The sequence below is a fragment of the Pelophylax lessonae genome, assembly GCF_965119305.1.
Source record: "Pelophylax lessonae genome assembly, chromosome: 4".
In the NCBI taxonomy this organism is placed as follows: Eukaryota; Metazoa; Chordata; class Amphibia; order Anura; family Ranidae; genus Pelophylax; species Pelophylax lessonae.
In genome coordinates this window covers 97381515-97405173 of record NC_138771.1, presented here as the reverse complement: position 1 = coordinate 97405173, position 23659 = coordinate 97381515, and the positions used below count along the sequence as shown (strand labels likewise).

The 23659-nt window shown below is 43.9% G+C and overlaps 1 protein-coding gene across 2 annotated transcripts in view; it reads left to right on the top strand.

The window, feature by feature from the left end:
- The first annotated feature begins 230 nt into the window (after positions 1-230).
- Positions 231-23659, top strand: part of DNAAF4 (dynein axonemal assembly factor 4) — a 61898-nt gene continuing 38469 nt past the window's right edge. Inside the window, exons 1-6 of one of the 2 annotated variants that reach the window (XM_082256958.1) lie at positions 231-413; positions 3421-3568; positions 7009-7142; positions 10985-11192; positions 15932-16056; positions 19718-19827. In XM_082256958.1, the coding sequence (XP_082113084.1) occupies positions 291-413; positions 3421-3568; positions 7009-7142; positions 10985-11192; positions 15932-16056; positions 19718-19827 (848 nt within the window). In that variant the 5' untranslated portion in view covers positions 231-290. Of the gene's footprint in view, positions 414-3420; positions 3569-7008; positions 7143-10984; positions 11193-15928; positions 16057-19717; positions 19828-23659 lie in introns of both variants that reach the window. The other variant, XM_082256957.1, reaches the window with a different exon arrangement.

Here is a 23659-nt window from a genome sequence, read left to right as displayed (position 1 = left end):
AGAGGTGAGGTGTGTACGGTAGGGGGACACAGGACATGTGTTTGTATTGTACAATTATACAGCAGTCACTGGGAGTTCTGTTCTGTCACATCGCTCTCTGCTATACAGGTGAGCGAGCCCGCCATCTGCACAATGGCTCAGTGTGATAGGACATTCACTGACGTCATTCCCGCTTCCGCCAATCAGGGAGAAGATGTACAGAGCCGGATGTAGTACCGCTACAGAATGCGGAAGACGTGAGGAAGTTGTCAGTAACCATAGCAACAGGTGATACCGCTGGAACAGGGAACATGCCGATCATAGTGAAGGATTTCACCTGGCAGCAGACAGAGAAGGAGATTTTTATATCTGTGCCGCTAAAGGGAGCCAAGGCGTGCCAGAGTAATGTGCTGTGTACCGAGCACTACATTAAGGTGAGGGAGGAGGCCAACACTGATCACCTACTGAAAATACTAGAAGCCTGGCTGTCATGGGCACTTCCTGAAAATACCAGATGTCTGGCTGTCTTAGACACCTGAATATTCTAGAAGCCTGGCTGTCCTAGACACCTCCTGAAAATACTAGAAGCCTGGCTGTCCTAGACACCTCCTGAAAAAACTAAATGTCTGGCTGTCATGGGTGAAAGATTGCATGTAGGCACCTCCTGAAAATGCTAAATGTCTGGCTGTTATAGACCCCCCTCCTGAAAATGCTAGATGTCGGCTGTCCTGTTGATTGATACTTTGTGACCTGGAACAAGCATGCCTACCAGGAAAGTTGTCAGTTCTCCTAGTTAGGGATGGGCTCAGGTGTGTTCAGGATCCTAGTCCGCACCCACCTGAGCAATCCCGCTGTCACTGCACACCGCCAATCATAGGCAGTGAGGCATTCCCTGACCCGCAGCTGCACATACACCCCCCCCCCCCCGACTAGGCTGCTTTTGATTGGCAGTGTGCAGTGATGGCTTCCCGGTGGGATTGCTCAGGTGGGTTGGGACTAGGGTTGCCACCTCATCCCTTTAATCCAGGACACATAATAATTACACAGGTTCTGAGGCTGATATAATGCAGATAAAGCACCAATTGAGTATAATTATCATCTTATTCAGCCACAGAACCTGTGTGATTAATATGTGTCCTGGGGTTTAAAGGGATGAGGTGGCAACCCTAGTTGGGACTAGGATCCAAAAACGTCTGAGCCAAACGAAAGCCGGATGGGTCCGCCGCCTTCTGATTTGAATGGGTCCGCACCTGCCAGTTTGAAGGGAGCAAGAAAGCTGGGAAAAGACAGTTAGTATTGCTCCCAGATGTAATTGGTAAGGAATTTGGATGGCGGTGGGAGGGCCATTCATCCTGGGTTGAATCTGGCCTTGCAAAAGGCTTGTCCCCAGTTGAAGGCAGGCTCGCCCTAAGCTGTCCATGTTCCAAGCCTCCTGGTAGGCAAGGGCTACACTGGGTCTGGCCAGGGGCCGAGACTGAAAAAGCCTGTGGTGTACGTGCCCCTGGGGTGGCAGCCCAGGGGTGCCTTAATTCTCACTGGTGAGGGGCAGCTCGCCTTGAGTTTTTCGGCACCTTGGTCACTGCACCACACACACTTTTTCTGCACCTGCCTCTTGGGCCAGGCCTTTTGGCATAGACCAGAGAAATTTTTTTTTATTCCGGCCGAAAGGCCTGCCTTGGTACCTCACATGGCACCATAGCACTTACCACACTTCCCCTTCCCCCACCTTTTTGTTTGTGTGTTTTTATTTCTTTGTTTTTGTGTCACTTCACTATCACTCTTTTTTCCTGCACGACTTGAAGGGTGTGGGTCCTCGGGCCCAGCCTTAGTCTTGGGAGGGGGTGGATATGGCCTTCTGGCTTAGTTCGCCCTCTCTCATGGGGTCTCCCTTTGGGGGAGCCCCACCTAGTACTTGGGGTGGGCTGTTTCGGCAGTCCCCCTGGAGAACGGGGTTTGTCTGGTTTCGGCCAGACAGACCATAGAAAGTACCTTAAATCCCTGTCAGGAGTCTTGAGCCCTGGGGGATCGAGGTTAGGGTCCTACCTCTTCGGAGGGAAGACCATTTTGCGCACTCTGTGCACTTTTTGTGTTTCCACGTTTGCGTGTGTGCACTTTTTTATGCACCGGGTGTAAGTCTTTTGAGTGTGTTTCACACGCCACGGGCTTTAAAAAAAAAAAAAATATATATATATATAGATCCAAGATGGACCAATATAACTACTGTATGTATAAAATATCCATTGATGGCATTCACCTTGGAGTTTTTAACTGTTTTCCTGCATTTTGCAATCTGGATTTTACTAATGGTAAAGGGGAAGAGCGCAATCCCAAAAATGTGGAAGCCGATGTCCTGTTCCTTCACTGCTTGTAATAGGTAAAGTTGGAATTTTAAACTGGTTGTAAACCCTTACATATACCCAGTGAAGTGACTGGCCTCAGAAAGGAGATGAAACAAATCCTCCTGCATAAATTGTACCTGTTTGTCTGCAGTCTTCTCTTCTCTACAGCCGTTAAAAGTCCAAAATTTATAACGCTGGTCTAAGCTGTCAGAAAACAGGAGGCAAGAGCTGAAGTTAAGCCCCGTACACACGCAACGATTATCGGCCGACCGATCGTCCGCCTTTTGTCCAGAGTTGTGTTTTGTTGGTTGGAATGAGCCTAGACTGCACACGAATTTTCACGCCCGACAAAATTCTACTTTAGAAGTGATGTCATGTGTTGGTTTGCTTTCTTTGTGTTCTTTCTTCTCTGAGCATGCCCAGACTTGCTCATAAGATTTTTCCCTGTCGAAATCTGTACTGACTGGACGAAAATCGGCCGTGTTTTGACAGCGGACAAAAAATTTGTAGTCTGCACACCAGATTTTTTTTGGCCGAAAAGTCGGAGTCGGTTGTCGGAAGCATCATAGTAACAAACTGAAAATCGGCAGATCGGACGTTGGACGAAAATTCCCTGCCAATTTTCGGCGCGTGTGTACGGGGCTTTACTCTCTGCAGAGCTCAGTGAGGAGAGCTCTGAGAGCTGATTGAAGGGAAGGAACACCCCCCTCCTCCCTCCTTCACACAGGAACAGAGATGAGGCTGTCAATCAGCTGGAGGTCCCTCCCCAGTCACCTTTTTTTCGCTTGGTGTCAGGAAAACTTGTCAGAAGTGATTCATGCTGATAGCAGAGGAAGGAAGCAGCAGGCAGAAATGACACTTAGTGCTCTTAATTGAGACAAATACACACTATAGAGGGATATGCTTTGTTCACATTTCATGTCTGAGGTTTACAATCACTTTAACTACATACTAAGAAGATGAATACTACCAACCAGGCTTTGGGTTGGCAATATATAGTGAGCTAAACAGTGAAAGGTAGAGAGTGGTGGTTGCTGAGTTACTTTTTTCCTTTATCTTACAATAATAAATAACTTGTTTCTGTTCTCTTTCTAATATTTAGGTGAATTTTCCACCATTCTTGTTTGAATTATTTCCACTGTCGCCTATTGATGTTGACAAGAGTAGTGCAAAGATTGGCAATGGAGTCATCCTCTTTACCCTACATAAGCAGGAGTCATCGACTTGGGACACCCTGTCCGCTGCTAATAGTAAGTACTTTCCACTGTGAAAAACAAGAGCGGTAAGACTGGATTTGCTATGAGCTGCATGTTGAATAATACATTTCTTTCTCTGCTTCTTAAGGGTAGTACAGCACCAGTATAAAGCCTTTTCATGACAGCTTCCTAAGTGCTTGTAATTCAGCCACTAAACCATCTTGGGGATCTTTCACATGTATGGCTATTATTGCTGCCCCTTTGAAAAGCGATCCGCAGTAGTGTTTGTCAGGAAGTGAAGACGTGATATGTCTCCTCCTCCGCGCCTATTTTAGCAAACACAATGCAGATCCAATGTGCTGTAACTGTGTGGTTCCAGGGCAGTTGCAGTTCGGCTCCATTCGCTTGAATGCAACTTGCAATATCATTTTTGCTGTGGCTGAAAAGCAAATCATTGCAGTTGCGGCATGCGTGCGGCTATATTTCTGTGTTTAGATGGGGAAGTAAAACTGCAGCTCGGTCATTTGCTTTTACCGCCCCTGGCTGCCTGTGTAAATGAGCATTTTGTTTTCATTCCAATTTAAACCATTCTGTTTTTAATACTATGTGCTATATGAGGTTAAAACTTCAGCTATGCAGTATATTGTTTGAGATAGTTTATATGGGGGTTTAAGATTGGAATTTACTGCTCCATTTGAAGAGGGGTGCCAAGTGGATGTCAGTTACATCTACTGTATTTATTACATAAAAATTGACCACTCTGAGGGTACAAGCCTTTGAGGGCTCAAGCCGGCTATACATTGCTTGACTTTTAGCTGATTCCTGCTGAATTGGCTGAAATTCTAGCTGGGGTTGGCCCCCTGTTGGCAGCTGTCCACTGATCCCCTTGTCCCCCTGCTCGACAAAAGCAATTTGTCAAAGGTGCAGGCCCAAAATTGCTTGGCTAAACTGCCCTGGCATCCAATCAGATGCAAGCGCAGTTCAGTTTTTTCTGCAGCTGCTGGAGCAGTGACTGTTGAATACAATAGCCGGCAGCTGACATTCCTCTATCCACACTGCTTAGCATGGATGGTGTAATCCAGAGGTGTCAAACCTCAATTTCATTGCGGGCAGCATCAGCATTATGGTTGCCCTCAAAGGGCCAATTAGATCTGTAGGATTAGATGTCCAGAGTACCCTACCCCCTTACATGAAATGTCAAGAGCCCCCCACCATCAGAAGTCAAGAGTCACCCACCCTTCCTTACATCACAATGCACCCCTTTCCTTGTTTTGCTGCCAGGAAGAAGATGCGGGTGGATCTGGGAAGAAGTGCAGGGTCTAGAGGAGAACCAGAGGAGGGCTGGAGTCATCTTCCAGAGTGTTCTGAATGCTGAGACCAGGGGAGGCAGAGACAAGGTGGTGTTGTGGCTTCACAGAGAGGTGCAGGATCTGTAGGAGGAGTTCTGCTCTTCTCTCTGCTGCGGATTGCTAGGGGGGTGGTCAAAGATGAGCCTGTCTGCTGCTGACTACAGAGACAAGGTGGGGGCAGAGACAAGGGGTGTGTCGCAGCTGCAGGAGAGGTGCGAGGGCCACATGAAATGGCCTGAGGGGCCGTATTCGGCCCGCGGGCCTTGTGTTTGACACCTGTGGGGTAATCAATGGATTTCCCCCGTTCGGCCCACTGGACTGAACAAGAGAAATTCGAAACGTGTATGGCCAGTTTCATTGTGCAGGTGTGGCCTGCGCTGAAGAGGATCTTTGTAAAAAGTTAGTAGCTGGGTGGAGGAGTTTAGTGTGGATTCTTTTTAATCCCAAAGCGGTCCTTCGCCCTGTTATCAAAAATGTAAAAGTCAGCAGCCACAAATACTGTAGCTGCTAACTTTTAAAAAACACACACCTACCTGTCCCAGGGTCCAGCGATGTCCTCAACTGACCCGCCTCTTTGCCGGTCCACAGATGCAGGCGCTGGCATCCTAACTGCGGGTAGCTGACTGTGACTCCTTGCAGCTTCACAGCCAGCTGCCCACTGCACATGCGTGAGCCATGCTGCGCCCCATGATTGGTTCCACAGTCTCCTGGGACCTGTGACATGTCCCAAGAGGCTGCGGGGGGAAGGAGGAGGCCGAAAATATGCTCAGATCGCCGCAGCGATTTGAACGGAAATTGAAGAGGGTATCTGTCAAAATCGGGTACCCCCTCCCATTCAAAATATTGGAGATGGAGGGGGGAAGGAGGCGGAAAAGCAGAATTTTAGCTTTAAGCTGGCCATACAATGTTTTTTTGGTTGCGTTCAGCCAACAGATTCCTCCATCCACACAAACAAGGCAGATGGAGGAAGCCCCCCCTCCGAACGCCTTTCGCAACATTGTACTTTCGCAACATTGTATTCTGCCAGCAGGACCCACTTATTGGCTGCTGCAAGGAAAAAAAAATTCCAACATGTCTCTTCAACAGAAGTCAATCAAATAGTCGAGGGATGGCCACAAACTGATCAAAATTTACCCAGGTCAGCCTGCAGCCATCTTAATTATTTTATAATGCAGGATTTATAAAGTGTTAACAGTTTGTGCAACGATTTTCAATATAAAGGGAGACAGTAGAGTTACTTAACAATTCAAGGCGGCACAGTGGTGTGTAGTGGTTAACACTTTCACCTAGCAGCAAGAGGGTCACTGGTTCGAATCCCAACCACGACACTACCTGCCTGGAGTTTGCATGTTCTCCCTGTGCCTGCGTGGGTTTCCTCCTGGTACTCTGGTTTCCTCCCACACTCCAAAGACATGCTGGTAGGTTAATTGGATCCTGTATAAAAAATAAATAAATAAATTGGCCCTACTGTGTATGTATGTGAGTTAGGGACCTTAGATTGTAAGCTCCTTGAGGGCAGGGACTGATGTGAATGTACAATGTATATGTAAAGCGCTGCGTAAATTGACAGCGCTATATAAGTGCCTGAAATAAATAAAAAATAAGACAAAAGGGCTAAACTGGCGGCATCCCGCTGTCTGAACGAAAAAAACAAAAAAAAAAACTGATTGCCCCATCAACACTTTCGAAGTGTATGGGGGGGAATCCCTAATCCCTCCCACTGCGCTATTGTATTCTGACAATGGGGAGACTCCCCCCCCAACCTCCTCCCCCCCCCCCCCCCCCACTGTCAGAATACACAGATCAGCACTGAGGCCTATTGCTTGCAGCGCTGAATAGGCCACTCTTCTCTGACAGAGCAGCTAAACCGCAAACGATCGGTGGATTGTCTTCTGTTGAACTGCAGTGGCCACACGTGGGTCCCTCCTGAACTGGCCGAATTTTGATCCATGTATGGCCAGCTTTTGGAGGGTGCAGACTAGTTCTGCAAGGCTGGGGAGGGGGGGGGGGGGGGTCACCAAGTTTTATTAAATTACAGCTGTTCTTGAGCTAAAAAATATGCTGATCTTTTATGCTCACTTATGCAAACCCCCTGAAAAACATTATTAGCTGCAAATACGTTCAGTGTTTATTTTACTTTTCTAGTGGAAAAGGAGGCAATGCAGAAAGTCAGAGAGAAAGCTGTTGCTAGAGTGCAGGAGAAAGCTAAAGAAGATGCAGAGGCCAGAGCGATGAAGAAGAGAGAAAATGAGAAATACTCGCTGGAGGTCATGATGAAGGTCAGTAACATACATATCTGATTTAATAAAAAGGAGCCTATGTGATACCATTCCTGAACATTCCAAAGTGAGATGGAAGCATGCATCTGTAGAGGTGCTTGACATTGCTCTCAAATGTGAGGGAGGCATATTTCTTTGCCTCATTGACACACAGCAATTTAGAGGCTTTTTCTTCCTTACTTGAAGTACAGGTGCAAACTCACATGTTTTTGGCCCCATAGTCGTTTAAATGGTAGCACCTAAAAAATGTTCCTTATCAAGTCTAGGAGGCCAAAAACAAGCAATTGTGCCCCCAAGAAGCTTGTGTATTTTTTCCAGCTTGAGGGTCCTTTCACACGGGCGGTCCATATGTCTGTTTTTCATCCCATTTTTTTGCGGATGAAAAACGGACATAATGCATGTCAATTGGATTGCGGATCTCAGCGGATGACCATCCGCTGACATCCGATGTGCGTCCTTTCCTATCAGTTCAGTTTTTTGGAACGGAAGAGAACCCTATTTTTCTTCCGTTTTTAAAAAAAACGGACGCAAAAACGGATGTCAGCGGTGTCAACCGCTGACATCCGCAATCCCATTGACATACATTATCTCCGTTTATCATCCGCAAACGGATGGGATGATAAACGGACATACGGACCGGATGACACAAGTGTCATCCGTGTCTGTAAAAAAAAAAAAAGTGCCGAAGCGGATCAAAAAACGGTCCTCTCCGTGTGAAAGGACCCTTACACTACAAGTGATGCAACACACAAGTGTGAATGGACTCTTTGGGAATAATAAGATTGTTCTTCTTGAGCATTGTCGCATTTTATTAAAAGGTGTGACAAAACTCTCAGGTGTGAATGGGGACTTACAGATAAGCCAGTACACACTAGGCTGAACGAAAAAAAACTGACAGCTCAGGAGAAGCCCTGAAGTACCTATCTGATGTTGGTACAGGGATCTTCCCTGCTGTTCTATTGAATTTTGACAAGGGGATGGCCTACCCACCAGAACCCTCCGGTCAGCGCTCTCAGCCATTGGCTGAAAGCGTGATTGGGAACCGATCGGCAGACCTTTTTTCGGTCATGCCCCTCGACAGAATGACTGACTGCAGTACACGGCCCATGTGTATTAGTCTTTAAAGTGATTTTAACAGTTCATTTTTTATTTTTTAAAAGTAACAAACATGACATACCTGCTCTGTGTAATGGTTTTGCATCCTCCCCTTCTGGGGCCCCCAGCTGGTGCTCCTGGCTCCTCCCTGCTGCAGCTAATGGGCTGTATCTGCTGATCAGTGTATACTGACAGTGGACAGTCCCAGCTGTCAGAATACAATGTCTCAGCGGCGAGGATTCCTCAATCCACATTGATTTATATAGATGAAGGCATCCATGGGTGACCAGCCTTATTCCAGGTACACATGGGGAGGTTTTTTTTGTTCAACCCAGCAGACTGAAAAGAAAAAAAACAGACAGATCGCTGTACCAACACAGGTCATGTTAGTACAGCGATCTCCTCCGCTGCGCTATTGTATTATGCCAGGGGGGACTGCTCCCCCCGCCAGAATACAGTGATCAGCACTCAAAGACATTGGCTGCAAGCGCTGATCAGATGTTGGCTTTCCAGCATGCCCGTTCGATACAAGCCCGTCCTTGGATAGGCTGCTGTGCACACAGGCTGAATGTTTGGCATGTGGGTACCAGCCTTTAGACTGTACTCACAGATGGTGTTGGTAGGCAGTAAGTGTCTTAAAGGGCTCCGAACCACAAATTACACACACTGGAATTTTGACTAAATAGGAAGTACAAAGATATAAGTGGCTCACTACAATGTCTCCTGTTGTGTTTTATGGCCATCAATTTCCTTTAAATGCTTCTCTGGTGCACAGTGGTAACTGTCACAGGAAGCGAGAGGAGCTCTCCTCTCCTCGACATAGATACAGACAGCAATAAAAACCTGACAGAGGTTTAACTCTTCTGCCCTGCCTCTTCTAGCCAATACTAAATAAAGAAATGTTTTGCTGGAATTGCATCTGTTGGTGATCTGCCAAAATCTTGGGTGTGAATCTTCTCAACCAGGCTTGTGCATGCAGACTACTATCACTAATAAATTAAGGAGAGTTTGTATTCTGCTGGAGTACAGGGGGATTGCGTAGAGATTGTGGAGTGCCCAACAGGGAAGTTTCTGACAGAAGGCTGCACAGTGGATCAGAGCCAGGTGAGTATAAGACTGGACACAGGCACAGCACCTATTGCCAGCAGATGTCAGTCAAAATCAAAGACAGGCTGAAACATGTGGTTGCTGTATGCTATTCCAAGTGGCATTTGCTCAGAGGCTGTATGCTTACAGGGACGTTTGCCTTGAACGTGGACTTTTAGTGTCCATGTCAGATCGGCGTACAGCAGCTGCATGTTTCAACCTGCCATTGACTTTGTCTTGACGCTGGCAATGGGCGCTGCATCTGTGCCTTGCCGAAATACAGCCAATGTTTACGCTAGACGGGCCTAACCGCCCCTGTGCATGAGGCCTTTTTATTAATTTTTTTTTGTTTAACCCTAATGCATCCTCCGCATTAGGCTAAAAAGATCTGCTGCCTGTTGCCCCCCTCCCCCCTCAAGCTTATACTTACGTCAGCGCTATCTTGATCCAGCAATGTGCATGAGGACAGAGGCTCTCTCTGGTCTCTCCCTCCTCATTGGCTCAGAAATAGCAGCAAGAACCATTGGCTCCTGTTGCTGTCAATCACAGCCAGTGACAAGGGAGTAGGGGGACTGCCGCTGTCTGTGTCAAAAGAGGCTTGCTTTGGGAGTACTCGGTGCTGGGGAAGAGCAAGGAGTGCAGGCAGGGAGGAGGATCTCTGTGCAAAACCACTGCACAGAGCAGGTAAGTATAACATGTTCGTTATTTCAAAGAAAAAAAAAATGTTACATTTAGAATCTGTTCAAAATATACGCTTTGGGTTAGGATGGACCATAGAAAGCCTATGGGTGACATTACCCTCCATCCACAGAAACAAAATGGGCCATAGTAAGCCTATGAGTGACATTACCCTCCATCCACAGAAACAAAATGGGCCATAGTAAGCCTATGGGTGACATTACCCTCCATCCACAGAAACAAAATGGGCCATAGTAAGCCTATGGGTGACATTACCCTCCATCCACAGAAACAAAATGGGCCATAGTAAGCCTATGGGGGACATTACCCTCCATCCACAGAAACAAAATGGGCCATAGTAAGCCTATGGGTGACATTACCCTCCATCCACAGAAACAAAATGGGCCATAGTAAGCCTATGGGTGACATTACCCTCCATCCACAGAAACAAAATGGACCATAGAAAGCCTATGGGTGACATTACCCTCCATCCACAGAAACAAAATGGGCAATAGTAAGCCTATGGGTGACATTACCCTCCATCCACAGAAACAAAATGGACCATAGAAAGCCTATGGGTGACATTACCCTCCATCCACAGAAACAAAATGGGCCATAGTAAGCCTATGGGTGACATTACCACTCTGTCCTCTCCCTTGCAGCCAGCATCAGTTACATCTAACTTGTGCGGGATTTATGTGGTACCTAAATGAATTACTGTTTTATGCCAATGTTTTCTCTCAGGTCATGATTATTTTATATGAGTAATCAATAAAGCTGTATAATTTTTTAATAACTCTTTGTGGATGACTGTATAAGCCTTTTTTAAATTTTTCCCTTCAACTAAAGGCATTTATCTCCACCATATTTTGTTGAAATTATTATATACTGATAGATCTGTATCCCGTATACAGTATGGGGAGTCATATTCACATCGATTTGAAATAAGAAGAAAGGGTAAAATAATTTTAACCTGTTTTTAGATTGACGCAGAAGAAAGAAAACGAATAGAAACTATTAAAGAAGAGGAGAGGCAGAAAGCAAGTGAAGAGCTGGAAAGATTTAGGGAGCAGCAGAGAATAGAAGAGCAGAAGAGAATCCAGGAGGAGCAGCAGACGAGAGAGGAAGAGAAGAGAAAAAATGCTATAAACAAATCCAAAAATACTAATAATCAAAAACCCCATCCACGAGGTAAGCTGGCTATTATTATACATGACCATCACCTACATAAAATGTTGTGTTACAGTGACACTGAACTATTTTTTTATTCTCCATAAATAATCCATACACACTCACTACTTAACCACTTCAATACTGGGCACTTTCACCCCCTTCCTGCCCAGGCCAATTTGCAGCTTTCAGTGTTGTCACACTTTGAATGACGATTGCGCGGTCATGCAACACTGTACCAGTATGACATTTTAATCATTTTGTTTACACAAATAGAGCTTTCTTTTGGTGGTATTTGATCACCACTGGGTTTTTTATTTTTTGCTAAATAAATAAAAAAAATGGAAAATTTGGAAAAAAAAACACCTTTTTCTTCATTTCGGTTATAACATTTTGCAAATAAATAATCTTTCTTTATAAATTAAGGTCAAAATGTATTTTGCTACATTTCTTTGGTGAAAATAACCCAAATCCATGTATAATTTAGTCTGTAGGAAAGTTTTAGAGTCTACAAACTATGGAATATATATCTGAAAATTGATCAATCCTGATTTATTGATGGCCTATCTCATTTCTTGAGACCCAAAAACTCCTGGACAGTACAAATACTCCCAAATGACACCTTTTTGTAAAGTAGACAGTCCAAGATATTTAGCAAGAGGCATGGCAAGTTTTTTAAAGCTGTAATTTTTCGTCAAAATTATTTGGAAAATGAAGAAATAAAAAAATGTTTTCAAATTTTTTTTCACATACTGTCACCAGTGCAGTGCAGTGTAGCATAGTGTTATCATATAACTGGTTTGGTCTGACTGGTGAGAGTGTGGAACAAAAAGAAATATATATTTTTTATTCAATTTTTTTTCTTTTTTTTCTACATTTTTTTTGTAACACACTGGGACCAAAGCAACACAGCGTTACCATAGTTACTACAGTAACTACTCAGGGAAGTGATCAGGATTTTTTTTTTGTTTTTTTACACATAATGATTGCATATACCAATGAGTTTCATTGGTATAAGCAACCATTTTTACTGAATAAAACTAGTTCATTCAGTGTCTTTTGTTGTGATTAGCTGTAATTGGGCAAAGCTAATCACATGGTACATATGGGCTGTGATTGGCCCAGTCTGTACCATGTGATTACTGTGACCAATCACAGCTAGCAACACAATTATATACAATGGATGGCATTAAAGGAAGCAATCCATTGTTTACAATTGTTATGTGATCTGTTGTGATTGGTCACATCGATCACATGACACTGGCAGCGTGCCAGTTCAGTGATCAGTCATCGGCTGTGTCCAGTGGACAGATTGCGCCGTTGCATGGCCGAACAAGAGGTGCGTTCTGGGAAGACATCATATGACGTCATCCCACAGCAACAGTGCTCTGGTGTTAATGGCCCTATAAAATCTGTTCTTCAGGAAATCGTTTCTTACTGGACTTTTCTGCCTCTTAGTAAAGTCCTCTGTGAGGTCTCAAACCTCTCCTTTTCCTTTTGTCCTTTTTAATTAAGAATGCAAAAAAGAAAAAAGAAAGAAAAATAATGCATAATTTAATACATTTTTTTTTTACACCGGAGTTTAGTGTCACTTTTAACCTAGAACAGCAAGCCATGACACCTATACCTGTACTGCAGTAAAGAGTGTTACGGATTTATGCTTCTTTTCATCGTCACCTTTTTTACATGACTGGCTTGCCTAGACAGATATCAGTACTCATGCTCACAGATTAGAAGCATGCTAAGTAATGAAGACATTTCCCAGTATGAACAGTCCTGACTGTCTCTGCAGGTACATAAGGTTGTGTACATGAGGAAGGCAGCGCATGAACCACACCGGGATGCAATGGACAAAGAAGTCAGGTGAACATCCAGTATAGGAAGTGTTAACAGGACTTGATAAAGCGCATAGCGCGAAACATGTAGTCATGGCAACCATATAGCTTATGGTCCACCCTGGTTCCTAGTATTTCCCTGCAAGTGACGCCTGTCCGGCTGATGTCACCGCTACGGAACTACAGCGGAGTCCTTTCATCCTTGCGCCGGCTGGTTTCCGGCTTTGTGCACACACTGCTCAGCAGTCCTGGGAGACTGACCTCCTCGCACCCGTGTTGCTTGCTGCCAGGTGCCCTTGTCCACTCCAGCCCAGGGGGATGTAAGCATTTTATGTTCTTTGTTTTTCGGTTATCAATACCAATAAACTGTTAACCCTTTCTATACTGGATGTTCACCTGACTTCTTTATCCATTGCATCCCGGTGTGGTTCATGCGCTGCCTTCCTCATGTACTTTTGTCCATATCAGCACCCTTCCTATGCTTGTTGGCGAGCAGCAGAAAAACCACTGGGGAGCCTCACAGGCTTACTTCTATCCCTCCACCCTAAAGGCACCCCAGGAGTGCCAGATTTGTGATTATTGCTTTGACTTCTGGACTGGATTTTTTCCTATGGCTGCCCTGGGTGCGAATCTCTTTACTGTGCCATTAGTTGGCTAACAGCAGAACAACCGCTGGGGAGCCTCACAGGCTTACGTCTATCCCTCCACCCTACAGGCATCCCAGGAGCGCCTGGTTTGTGATTATTGCTTTGACATAAGATTGTGTGTATTAGCTCTTGCCATGGCATTGCATGAAAAAACTTTTTCCAATTACTTTTTAATTAAGATTTCTGGGACTGTACATTACATTTCATTTTTTACTCAGCAGCCATTCATTGATGTATTCATGGAAACATTTCCAACCCTGAAATATGAGATAAAATGTATCTAAATAAAGTTTAAAGAAAAGATTCACAACTAATTTAGCATGTTTCATGGTCATGTGCTTAGTAATGTCCATGATAAATAGAAGTCTATCATGTTTGTAGCAAATAGCGGTTTGTAAAATCACCTAGAGTTTTTAAAATGATGACATGACAGTTATATAAATTTTACAGGCAAGTTAGTTGTGGGATTTAGATTTTGTTTGCCCTCTAGTGGTGAAATCAAGAACACTTTAATAAAATGTTACATGATTATAGTAAAATCATTAAAAGAGAAGTGCGGGAGTGAAAAATAACAAACGTGCATAAAAACCTAAATGGCTGCAGCATCAATCCGAGCTGTAGCTGTGCTCGCCACCGAGAACTGAGCGATTAAAGACCGCTGATCACTTAGTTCCCAGGTCCGGCTCTCCGCTCTGCCTCTCCAGTGCTCACTGGAACATCGGACTGTGCAGTACTAAGTGTACTCTTGGGACTCATGGGGAAAGTATGGCCAAAAGGGCTTTGACAATACTTCTGCTTTAAACATGGAAGAGTTCATCCTCAAAATGGAAGCTGTACACAAGGAAACTGTGCACCATGAAGTTTTGTATATTTTGAAGATTGCCTGTTTCCTAGTTAGCCTATACAGATGGTAATTCTAAGATGCTGTAAAAATTAAAAGGAATGCCGTATACTAAGATCATAACACTTTTTCAGTGGTTAATACTTTTTTCCCTAAAATGAGCGCTCAGATATTTTTCATCTTTTGATCTGTTGTGCTATTTTTTTTTAAACTCTTAGTGACCATTACAATTCCAAAGAGTTGGTACATTTTCTCAATTGAAACATTTCATATGTTTTCTATTTTCTGATGAGGCGGCATTCACGTATGAGAGTGTCTGACAAGCAGGGGCAGACTGGCAACTTTCTGCCCAGGGGGCAAGTGCATGATGTGCTTGGATATCTAGGGTGAAGTACTGTATTTTGCAACTGAAACGTTGGTTTAAAGAGGAACTGCAGTCTGCGTACATAATTTGTAATACAAACATTTTTGCCATTCTGAAGCAACCACTTTGCATATTATTTTTTATATACTGTGCATATGTATTTGCCAAATATGCTGAAGAAACTTTCCCCCATTAAGTCTGGCTGCAGCCATTTTAACTGTGGGCAGCTGAAGATGCTGCCTGTTCACTTCCTGGATTTACACAGAGGCACACAGACAAACACACACATACACGTGTGTGTGTGTGTGTCATATATATACATATACGGACACACACACATACACCATTGCTTGCCTGCAGATTTCTCCTCTCTTGAGGAAATTATGTTTCGGGGGGGGGGGGGGGGGGGCGTTCTGTGTACAAAATACCTCCATGTAGCCATATTGCATTGCATTTTCAGAAAATTACAACAGAGCTGCAGATTGAAAAGGTAATTTTTAATAGCATTCAATTACAATATGACTTTTGTGTCTCAGTTGTATACGGTATTTTATTTTTTCTTTATTTGCTATTTTTTCCCCCCACAAAAGTTGAGTTACCCTTTAAGGCTCCGTTCACATGTAGGCGTTTTGGGGCGTTTTTGGGGCGTTTTTCTGCTCTAGGATCAGCTCTCAAAACGCCCAACAAGACAAATCCTATTCATTTCAATGGCCCCTGTTCACATCTGAGCGTTTTGAAGCTGTATACAAAACGCCCAACGCTCAAAAAAGTACATGAGCTTCTTTTTGGGCAGATTACAGGCGTTTTCCATTGATCTCTATTGAATCTAAAAACGCCTGCACAAAAATCGCGGTAAAAATCGTGGTAAAATCGCGGTAAAAAACGCCGCAAAAATCGCGGTAAAATCGCGGTAAAAAACGCGCGAAAAACGCTACGCTCAGGTGTGAATGTAGCCTTACACCATGATTTAACAGAAGAGGCCAGAATGAATTACAGGTTCATGTGGCCATTGCGCTAAAATAAAAGTGTAAGAAAAAAGAAATAACCAAATATTCTGTCTTTTTTTTCAGCAGCTGAAAAACCTAGCAGTGAAAAAGTTTTGCCTCCCACCAGGAAAACTGGCAGTATAAAAATTCAGTTCACCCCCCGTGTTTTCCCCACGGCTCTCAGGGAATCTCGCCTAGCAGAGGAGGAAGAGGTAAGCAGCCAGATGGCCAGAAGGATGTCGTTGTACAAATCACTGATTAAAGAATTTCTAAACCCAAGAAAAAAAATTTAATATTTGGCAGCTTTCCAGTTCTCAGATGTGTTGGCTCCATCGGTTTCCTACTTTCAGGGTAAGAACGGTAGAAGCAGAGAAAAGGATCCTGTGGATCCTGCTAGATATCCAGTGTCACTACAGCTTCTTGTGCGCCGTACTGATATTTTAGGTTGAATATATGTTTATTGAAGTTTAACTAAGATACAATAAAATGTATAGGAGTCAAAAGGTAGCAATCAACAACTCCATTGTATCACATATAATCAGGCAAGCATGTATTCAACATGAGTTATACTGATAAAATACATATATTGCTAAGACTCACATAATGAACATAGGCCCTGATGCCGAGTGTTTGCCAACAGTAAAATACTGTAAAGATGTGTATTAAAAAAAAAATAAAAAAAAAAAACATTAAGATTATATCCTGGAGTCTGAGGGGTATAATCAGGGACTGAGAGGAGTGAAAGAATTAGAGGGGGGAGAGATAGGGAAGAAAGTGAGGAAAGGAAGATCAGAAAATGAGTGAGCTATAAGTTTGGTCCATCCGGTTTTGAGTCCAAGCTTGTAGAACCTGAACTATGGGGAGAAAAAGGCATGTAAAAATAAGATTCCAAGGGCAGCCAGGGCGAGCCCATCCAAGATGCCCGGGTGGCGCCCTGTGTAAAAAGGGGTTGCCAAGGTATCTTCTGCAGAGGAGAAAAGTGAAGAGAAAAAAAATTAAATAAATCACCAGCTTTAAGCTTCAAGGGGAGCCCCGGTGCCAGCAAATCACAAGGCATCTATAACTGGAGCTGTTTTTTTTTACTTTTCTGAAGTGGAATAGCGTATCCAACTGTACCATAAGATAGTGAACTTGTCCCAGGAGCCGTACTGATATTTTAAATAGTGATATCATCTTTTCTTATATATATATAGTTACATAGTCTGGTTGATAAAAGACACAAGTCCATCCAGTTCAACTAATAGAAAGGGGAAAAAATTATATACAGTAAACCCCCCTCCATTGCGGGGGTTACTTTCCGGACCCAGCCGCGAAAAGTGAAAATCCGCAAAATAGAAAAACCCTATTAAAATGCATTGTAGGTGTAAAAGCATTTTAAGGTCTTTAAACACACTTTTAAAACAATAGAAACTCATTTAAACACATAAAAGATACTGAGAGACATAGCAAGAGCTATGGAAAACACAAAAATATTTCATTTTTAATGATTTCATGATTTATATAGTAAAATAACATTACAAAAAAAAACCCAGTATACCGGGACCGCAAAAACTGAACCGCGATGGAGCGGGGGTTTACTGTAATCCTATACTGTATACACAATCCTATACCCACAGTTGATCCAGAGCAGGGGTCTTCAAACGTTTTAGACAAAGGGCCAGTTTACTGTCCTTCTGGCTTTAGGAGGCCCGAACTGTGCCCAGTGGGAGTAGAAAATGCCCTGGCATCATTGGGAATAAACAGTGCCCCATAATTGGTTTTAGTGGGAAGAATAGTGCGTCACTGTTGGCATTAGTGGGAGGAATAATGCCCCATCGATAGTGTCAGTGAGAGAAAAAATGTCCCAAGGGCCGGATAAAGGTAAATAAAGGGCCACATCTGGCCCCTGGGCCACCGTTTGGAGACCACTGATCTAGAGGAAGGCAGAAAACCCCAGCAAAGCATGATCAAATTTGCTCCAGCAGGAGAATACATTCCTTCCTGATTCCTCAAGAGGCAATCGGATATTCCCTGGATCAATTTTACCTATATATGTTAGTACATCTCCTAAGCTGGCCAGAACCAGCTCTTGAGGGAGTCTATTTCACATTTTCATAGCTCCTATTGTGAAGAAACCTTTCCGTATTTTAAGATTAAATCTCTTTTCATTCAATATAAAAAAGAGCACCCCTTGTCCTCTGTGATGACCTAAAGTGAATTAATCAACACCAAATTCACGTTAAGGACCACTTATGTATTTATACATGGTGATCATATGCCCCCTCAATTTCCTCTTCTCAAGAGAGAATAAATTCAGTTCCCTTAATTCTTCCTCATAGCTGAGATCCTCCATGCCTCTTATCAGTTTGGTTGCCCTTCTATGCACTTTCTCCAGTTCACCAATATCCTTTTTTTGAACTGGTGCTCAAAACTGAATTGCATATTCCAAATGAGGTCTTACTAATGATTTGTACAGGGGCAAAATGATATCTCTGTCTAAAGTCTATACCTCTCTTAATACAAAAAAGGATTTTGCTTGCTTTGGAAACCGTAGCTTGGCTTTACATGCTATTTTTAAGCCTATGATCTACAAGAACACCCAGATCCTTCTCCACCATTGACTTCCCTAGCTGTTTTTCTCCTATATTTACATAGTCTGGTTGAAAAAAGACCCACATCCATTCAGTTTAATGCTGTGAAACTATAATGAAAATAAGATGCAGGGGAGATGTTTGTAGTCCAAATCCATAGAGCTGTCTAGGGTGACAACACTGCTCCTAAAATATGCAGTACTGTACAGTGGGCATTGCCACCCTAGGAAGGAAGTGTGCTACTGACTGGATCACCATGAAAAAAAAAAAAGGTAAAAGCTTGAAAAAAAGAAAACCTAATTTAGATGCCACCTCTAAGGACTGGTAAGCTGCAAAGTAATAGATTTTTGTGTTTTGGGTAAAGATATGCAATAAGTTATAGAACTGCAGGTATTTTGCTAGCCATTAAATCCTCTGGAAAACACGATTCATCTTCATCCTAAGCATCTTCTTTATCCTGCTTGGGATGTGGGGGAGGTAGGCTGAGCAGTCAGAATTCCCTTTATTCTACCAAGGAGTCAAAGTGCCACTGGAGTATTCAAAGACTAGCTGGGAGATAGTCTTGGTCTGCCAGTTGGGTGTGCCATGAACAGGACCTACATTGATCGACTTTTTAGAAGAGAACTGGTTTACCCCGTGGCACTACTTAGGAAACACGCCACACCAAATTATGTGCCCGCAAAGGCGCTGCGTTTTAGATCTTCGTTTAGTGTGCCATTAACATTACATTGGCACACCCACAAAGGCAGTACGTTTTGAGTGCAGTGAGGGGAAATGCACACGGAACGCACCTTTCCTGCACTGCCCTTTGTGAACTGTTCCTTGTTGCTTATACATGCAACTATTTAAATAGTTTTGATACACTAAAAGACAGTGAAGTTTTTCTGGAGCGTCCCTGATTTGCTTGACACCTCCCTAATCAAGCCATGAGCTACTGTCTGTCCAGAATGTCAGCCTTTATATGCAAATGAAAAGCTTCTTTGTCAATACATAACTTCTATTTCAGCAAATGTAATTATGGGATTGTTGGCAGAATAAAACAGGCTGGTAGTTATAGAACTTTTTTTTTCTGTTGAGCACTATAGACACTTTTGGTCCGTATTGCTCACACAGCACCTTCATAGAATGTCACCAGACATAATACAGTAAGCCTTGAATCTCTGGCTTATCTCTGACTTCATTTCTGTAAACTCAAGATGTCTATTAAAAGTTGTTCTTTTGCAGTGGAGAACTTTTAATGAAAAAAAAAAGAATGTTGTCTGTAAAGGATCACGCCATGGTCATTTTCTGATTTGTATTATAGTGGTTGCAGAAGCAGGCAGCAGCGCGAAGAGCCATTAACACTGAGAGCCTTGAGATTCAAGACTTAAAAGAAGAAGAAAAAAACCCTGAATGGTTGAAGGATAAAGCAAAGTATGTCTATTATACAGTTTTCTATGAAATTAATGAAAGCTGCTATTCCTGAAAAGTGACATATACAAAGTTAGAGAGTAACTAATTCTGCACTTTGAGAAATATTTGTTAAAATGGAAAAAAAGTTAGAAGGCATTATGTTTCTCATAGCAACCAGTCAGCTATTGGCTTTAAAGCGGTAGTATACTCCGCTATATGATTTTTACCTACAGGTAAGCCTATGGCATGGTAAGCCTATAATAAGGCTTACCTGTAGGTACAATTAGTATCTCCTAAACCTGCACGGTTTTGGAGATATTCAACCTGCATGCAGCCGCTGACGTCTGCGGCACATGCGCTCTGAAGGTCCGGCGGACCTTCAGAGTTCCTTGCCGGATCTTGCCAGAAAGTGAAACATGTGGGAGTGACGTCATCGCGGCTCCGGCCACTCACGGCGCCGGAGCCGCCGAACCAGGTAGAGACGCCAAGGGAGCATGTCAGCTCCCTCAGCGTTGCCCAGACGACTCTGCCGGGGCTTCGTTCTAAGGTAAGTATTTCATAATGAGCTAGTATGCGATGCATATTAGCTCATTATGCCTTTCTCCTGCAGGGTTTGTTTTTTTTTTTCTGAGTATACAACTGCTTTAAGCAGTCTAGTGTCACTAGATGAGCTATGATTACAGTCGTGGCCAAAAGTTTTGAGAATGACACAAATATTTAATTTTCACAAGATCTGCTGCCTCAGGGATTTTAGATCTTTTTGTCAGGTTTTACTATGATCTAGGAAAATGAAGAATCTGCACACACTAATGGAAAAAGCAGCTAGTAATGATAAAGCCAACACTCATCTATAAAAAATATATATAAATAATAATGAAAATCTTAACTGGGCAGCACTCATGTCCTAATGCAAGGAAAATCCGCACATAGTCCAGGGTATATAAATGACTGACCAAATAGAGAGTCCACAGAAGTAATTCCGGTGTCAACATGTGAATAAAAAAACAACAAAGTCCACAATAGTGTGATATTGCGATGAGCAGATATATAGAGCAGGGGACCAGGTCACACCAGTGATGGAAGTCCTAAAGCAGTGATGACGAACCTTTTTGAGCCTGAGTGCCCAATCTGCAACACAAAACCAACTTATTTTTTTCAAAGTGCCAACACTGCAATTAATAACAGCCATAGATAATGGCCCGCAAGCGCCTCTCGTCAATCCCACACAGCAACACTTCCTCCAAACAGATGTCCACTCACTCTCGGTTGCCCGTGGCAAGGCCCACAACTGGCACTGCAGGGGGAGGGGGTATCCTCACAGCCTCTCTGTCCCCTGGCTCACAGTGTGCTGCTCCAGTCTTTCTCACTATCTCGATCTCTCTCTCTCTCTCTCTCCCCATAGTCTTCTGGGACTAAATGTCCCATGGTGCACTTGTCAAACTCCTCATTGGTGCTTGGCTGCAGCCAATGGGGAGGCAGGAGGAATCAGAGCAGGTGGCACAATCTCTGCAGGTGCCACGCTGTCCCTGTCCAGCGCTGCTTGACAGAAGGGAGGCAAGCGGGGAAATACACTGACAGTCCACGCTTGCTTCCCCCCTTGTCACAGCGGGGAGAGGGAGAATTAAAGAGCACAGGCATCAGCTTCCCAGTATAGCTGGCATGCCCACAGAAAGGGCCCTGCGTGCCAGCTGTGGCACGCGTGCCATGGGTTCGCCATCACTGTCCTAGAGTAACACCACATGCATATCTTCTTCTTCCCCACATGTAGTGCAAACTCAACAAATTTAAAATCCAAAAAGGCATATCCAGTATATCATAATCCCCGTCATCATGGCTCCATCTCCTACATTTAGACACTCCACACAAATGTTCACACGTGTATTCAATAGAGGAGACACCAGTATTAACATAAAAGCAAATCCCATTTATTGGGTAAAATGAAAGTACAAAAACATGGTAACTCACATTCGTCACGCCGCTGTAAGCATCACAGCAGCGCAATCAGGATTAGCCACCACTCCCAACGCGTTTCCAACAAGTGTTGATCATCAGGGGCATAACACAATGCATTTAATGTGCCCTTTATCTGACAGTCAAAGAAATGTGCATTTCCTGTGTCACATTCCCGGGAGGAGGTCCGGCCCGGGTTTTTTTATTCACATGTTGACACCGGAGTTACTTCTGTGGACTCTCTATTTGGTCAGTCGTATATACCTTGGACTATGTGCGGATTTTCCTTGAATTAGGGCATGAGTACTGCCCAGTTAAGACTTTCATTAATATTTATCAGCGCTGCAATTTTATTTATATATATTTTACTATGATATACTGAAGTATAATTACAAGCATTTCATAAATGTTAAAGGCTTTTATTGACAATTGTATTAAGTTTATGCAAATAGTCAATGTTTGCAGTGTTGACCCTTCTTTTTCAAGACCTCTGCAATTCGCCCTGGCATGCAATCAACTTCTGGGCCCATTCTGACTAATGGCAGTCCATTCTTGGATAATGAATGCTTGGAGTTTGCCAGAATTTGTGGGGTTATTTTTGTTCACCCACCTCTTAAGGATTGACCACAAGTTCTCGAGTGGTATTAAGGTCTGGGGAGTTTCCTGGCCATGGACCCAAAATTTCGTTGTTTTGTTCAGAGGCGTAACTAGAACCTTCAGGGCCCGGTGCAAGAAACCATGAAGGGCCCCCCGGACCGCTGGCCGGGGCCCTTCCCTTTAAGCCTGGGGCTCTTCCCATTGATCCTAAGACCCTTTACTCTCATTGCGGGACCCTTTATTACGGTCCCGCAGCGGGACCTTTTCACAAGTTCGGCAGTGGGCCCCCTTCCTGCCATCTTGGTGCCTCCCCATGGTAGTGGTGGAATGCCAGGGCCCTGTTGCAAGTGTGACCTTTATAATCCTGGAAGTTCACCCACTGGTGTCGGTAGTTTTTTTTTTTTTTGGTATTTTAATCGTATTATTTTTCATCATTTTATTTTATTCTTTTACAATGTGACTGACTATGACTCTGTCCATTCAGAAAAGGAAGGAGCTGGTAAATTACATATTTATCGACCCCTTCCTGGTTCTCTATTGTGACACATCCCCTGCAGCAGGAGAGGGAAGGGAGCACAGTGGGGGGGTAGCACAGTGGGGGGGGGGGGGACCAGGGGAGCACACAGGGGCCCAGAGACAGCAGAACACAAGTTACCGGATAGGAGGGGCGGTGGGGGCAGCATACAGAGGAACCAATCTCCTCCATTTTCCTCCTGCAGCTACTGGAGGAAAAAGGAGGACAGTGACTTCTCTACATGCTGCCCCTGCCCCCCCCCCCTCCTATCCAGGTGTACAGGGGAGCCACACAGGCCCCCTGGAGCATGGGGCCCGGTTGCAATTGCAACCTCTGCAACCCCTGTAGTTACGCCCCTGGTTTTGTTCCCCAAACCACTTAGTTATCACTTTTGCCTTATGGGAAGGTGCTCCATCATGCTGGAAAAGGCTCTGTTCCTCACCAAACTGTTCTTGGATGGGTGGGAGAAGTTCCTCCCGGAGCATGTTTTTGTACCATTCTTCAAACATTGCTGTGTTCTTAGGTAAAGGTGTGAGTGAGCCCACTTTCTTGGTTGAAAAGCAACACCACACATGAATGATCTCAGGATGCTTTACTGTTGGCTTGACACAGGACTTATAGTAGTACTCACCTTCTCGTCTCTGGAGAAGGTTTTTTCTGGATGCCCCAAACAATTGGAAAAGGGGATCATCAGAGAAAATGACTTGACCCCATTCCTCAGCAGTCCAATCCCTGTACTTTTTGCAGAATATCAGTCTGTCTCTGTTGTTTTTCCTAGAGAGAAGTGGCTTC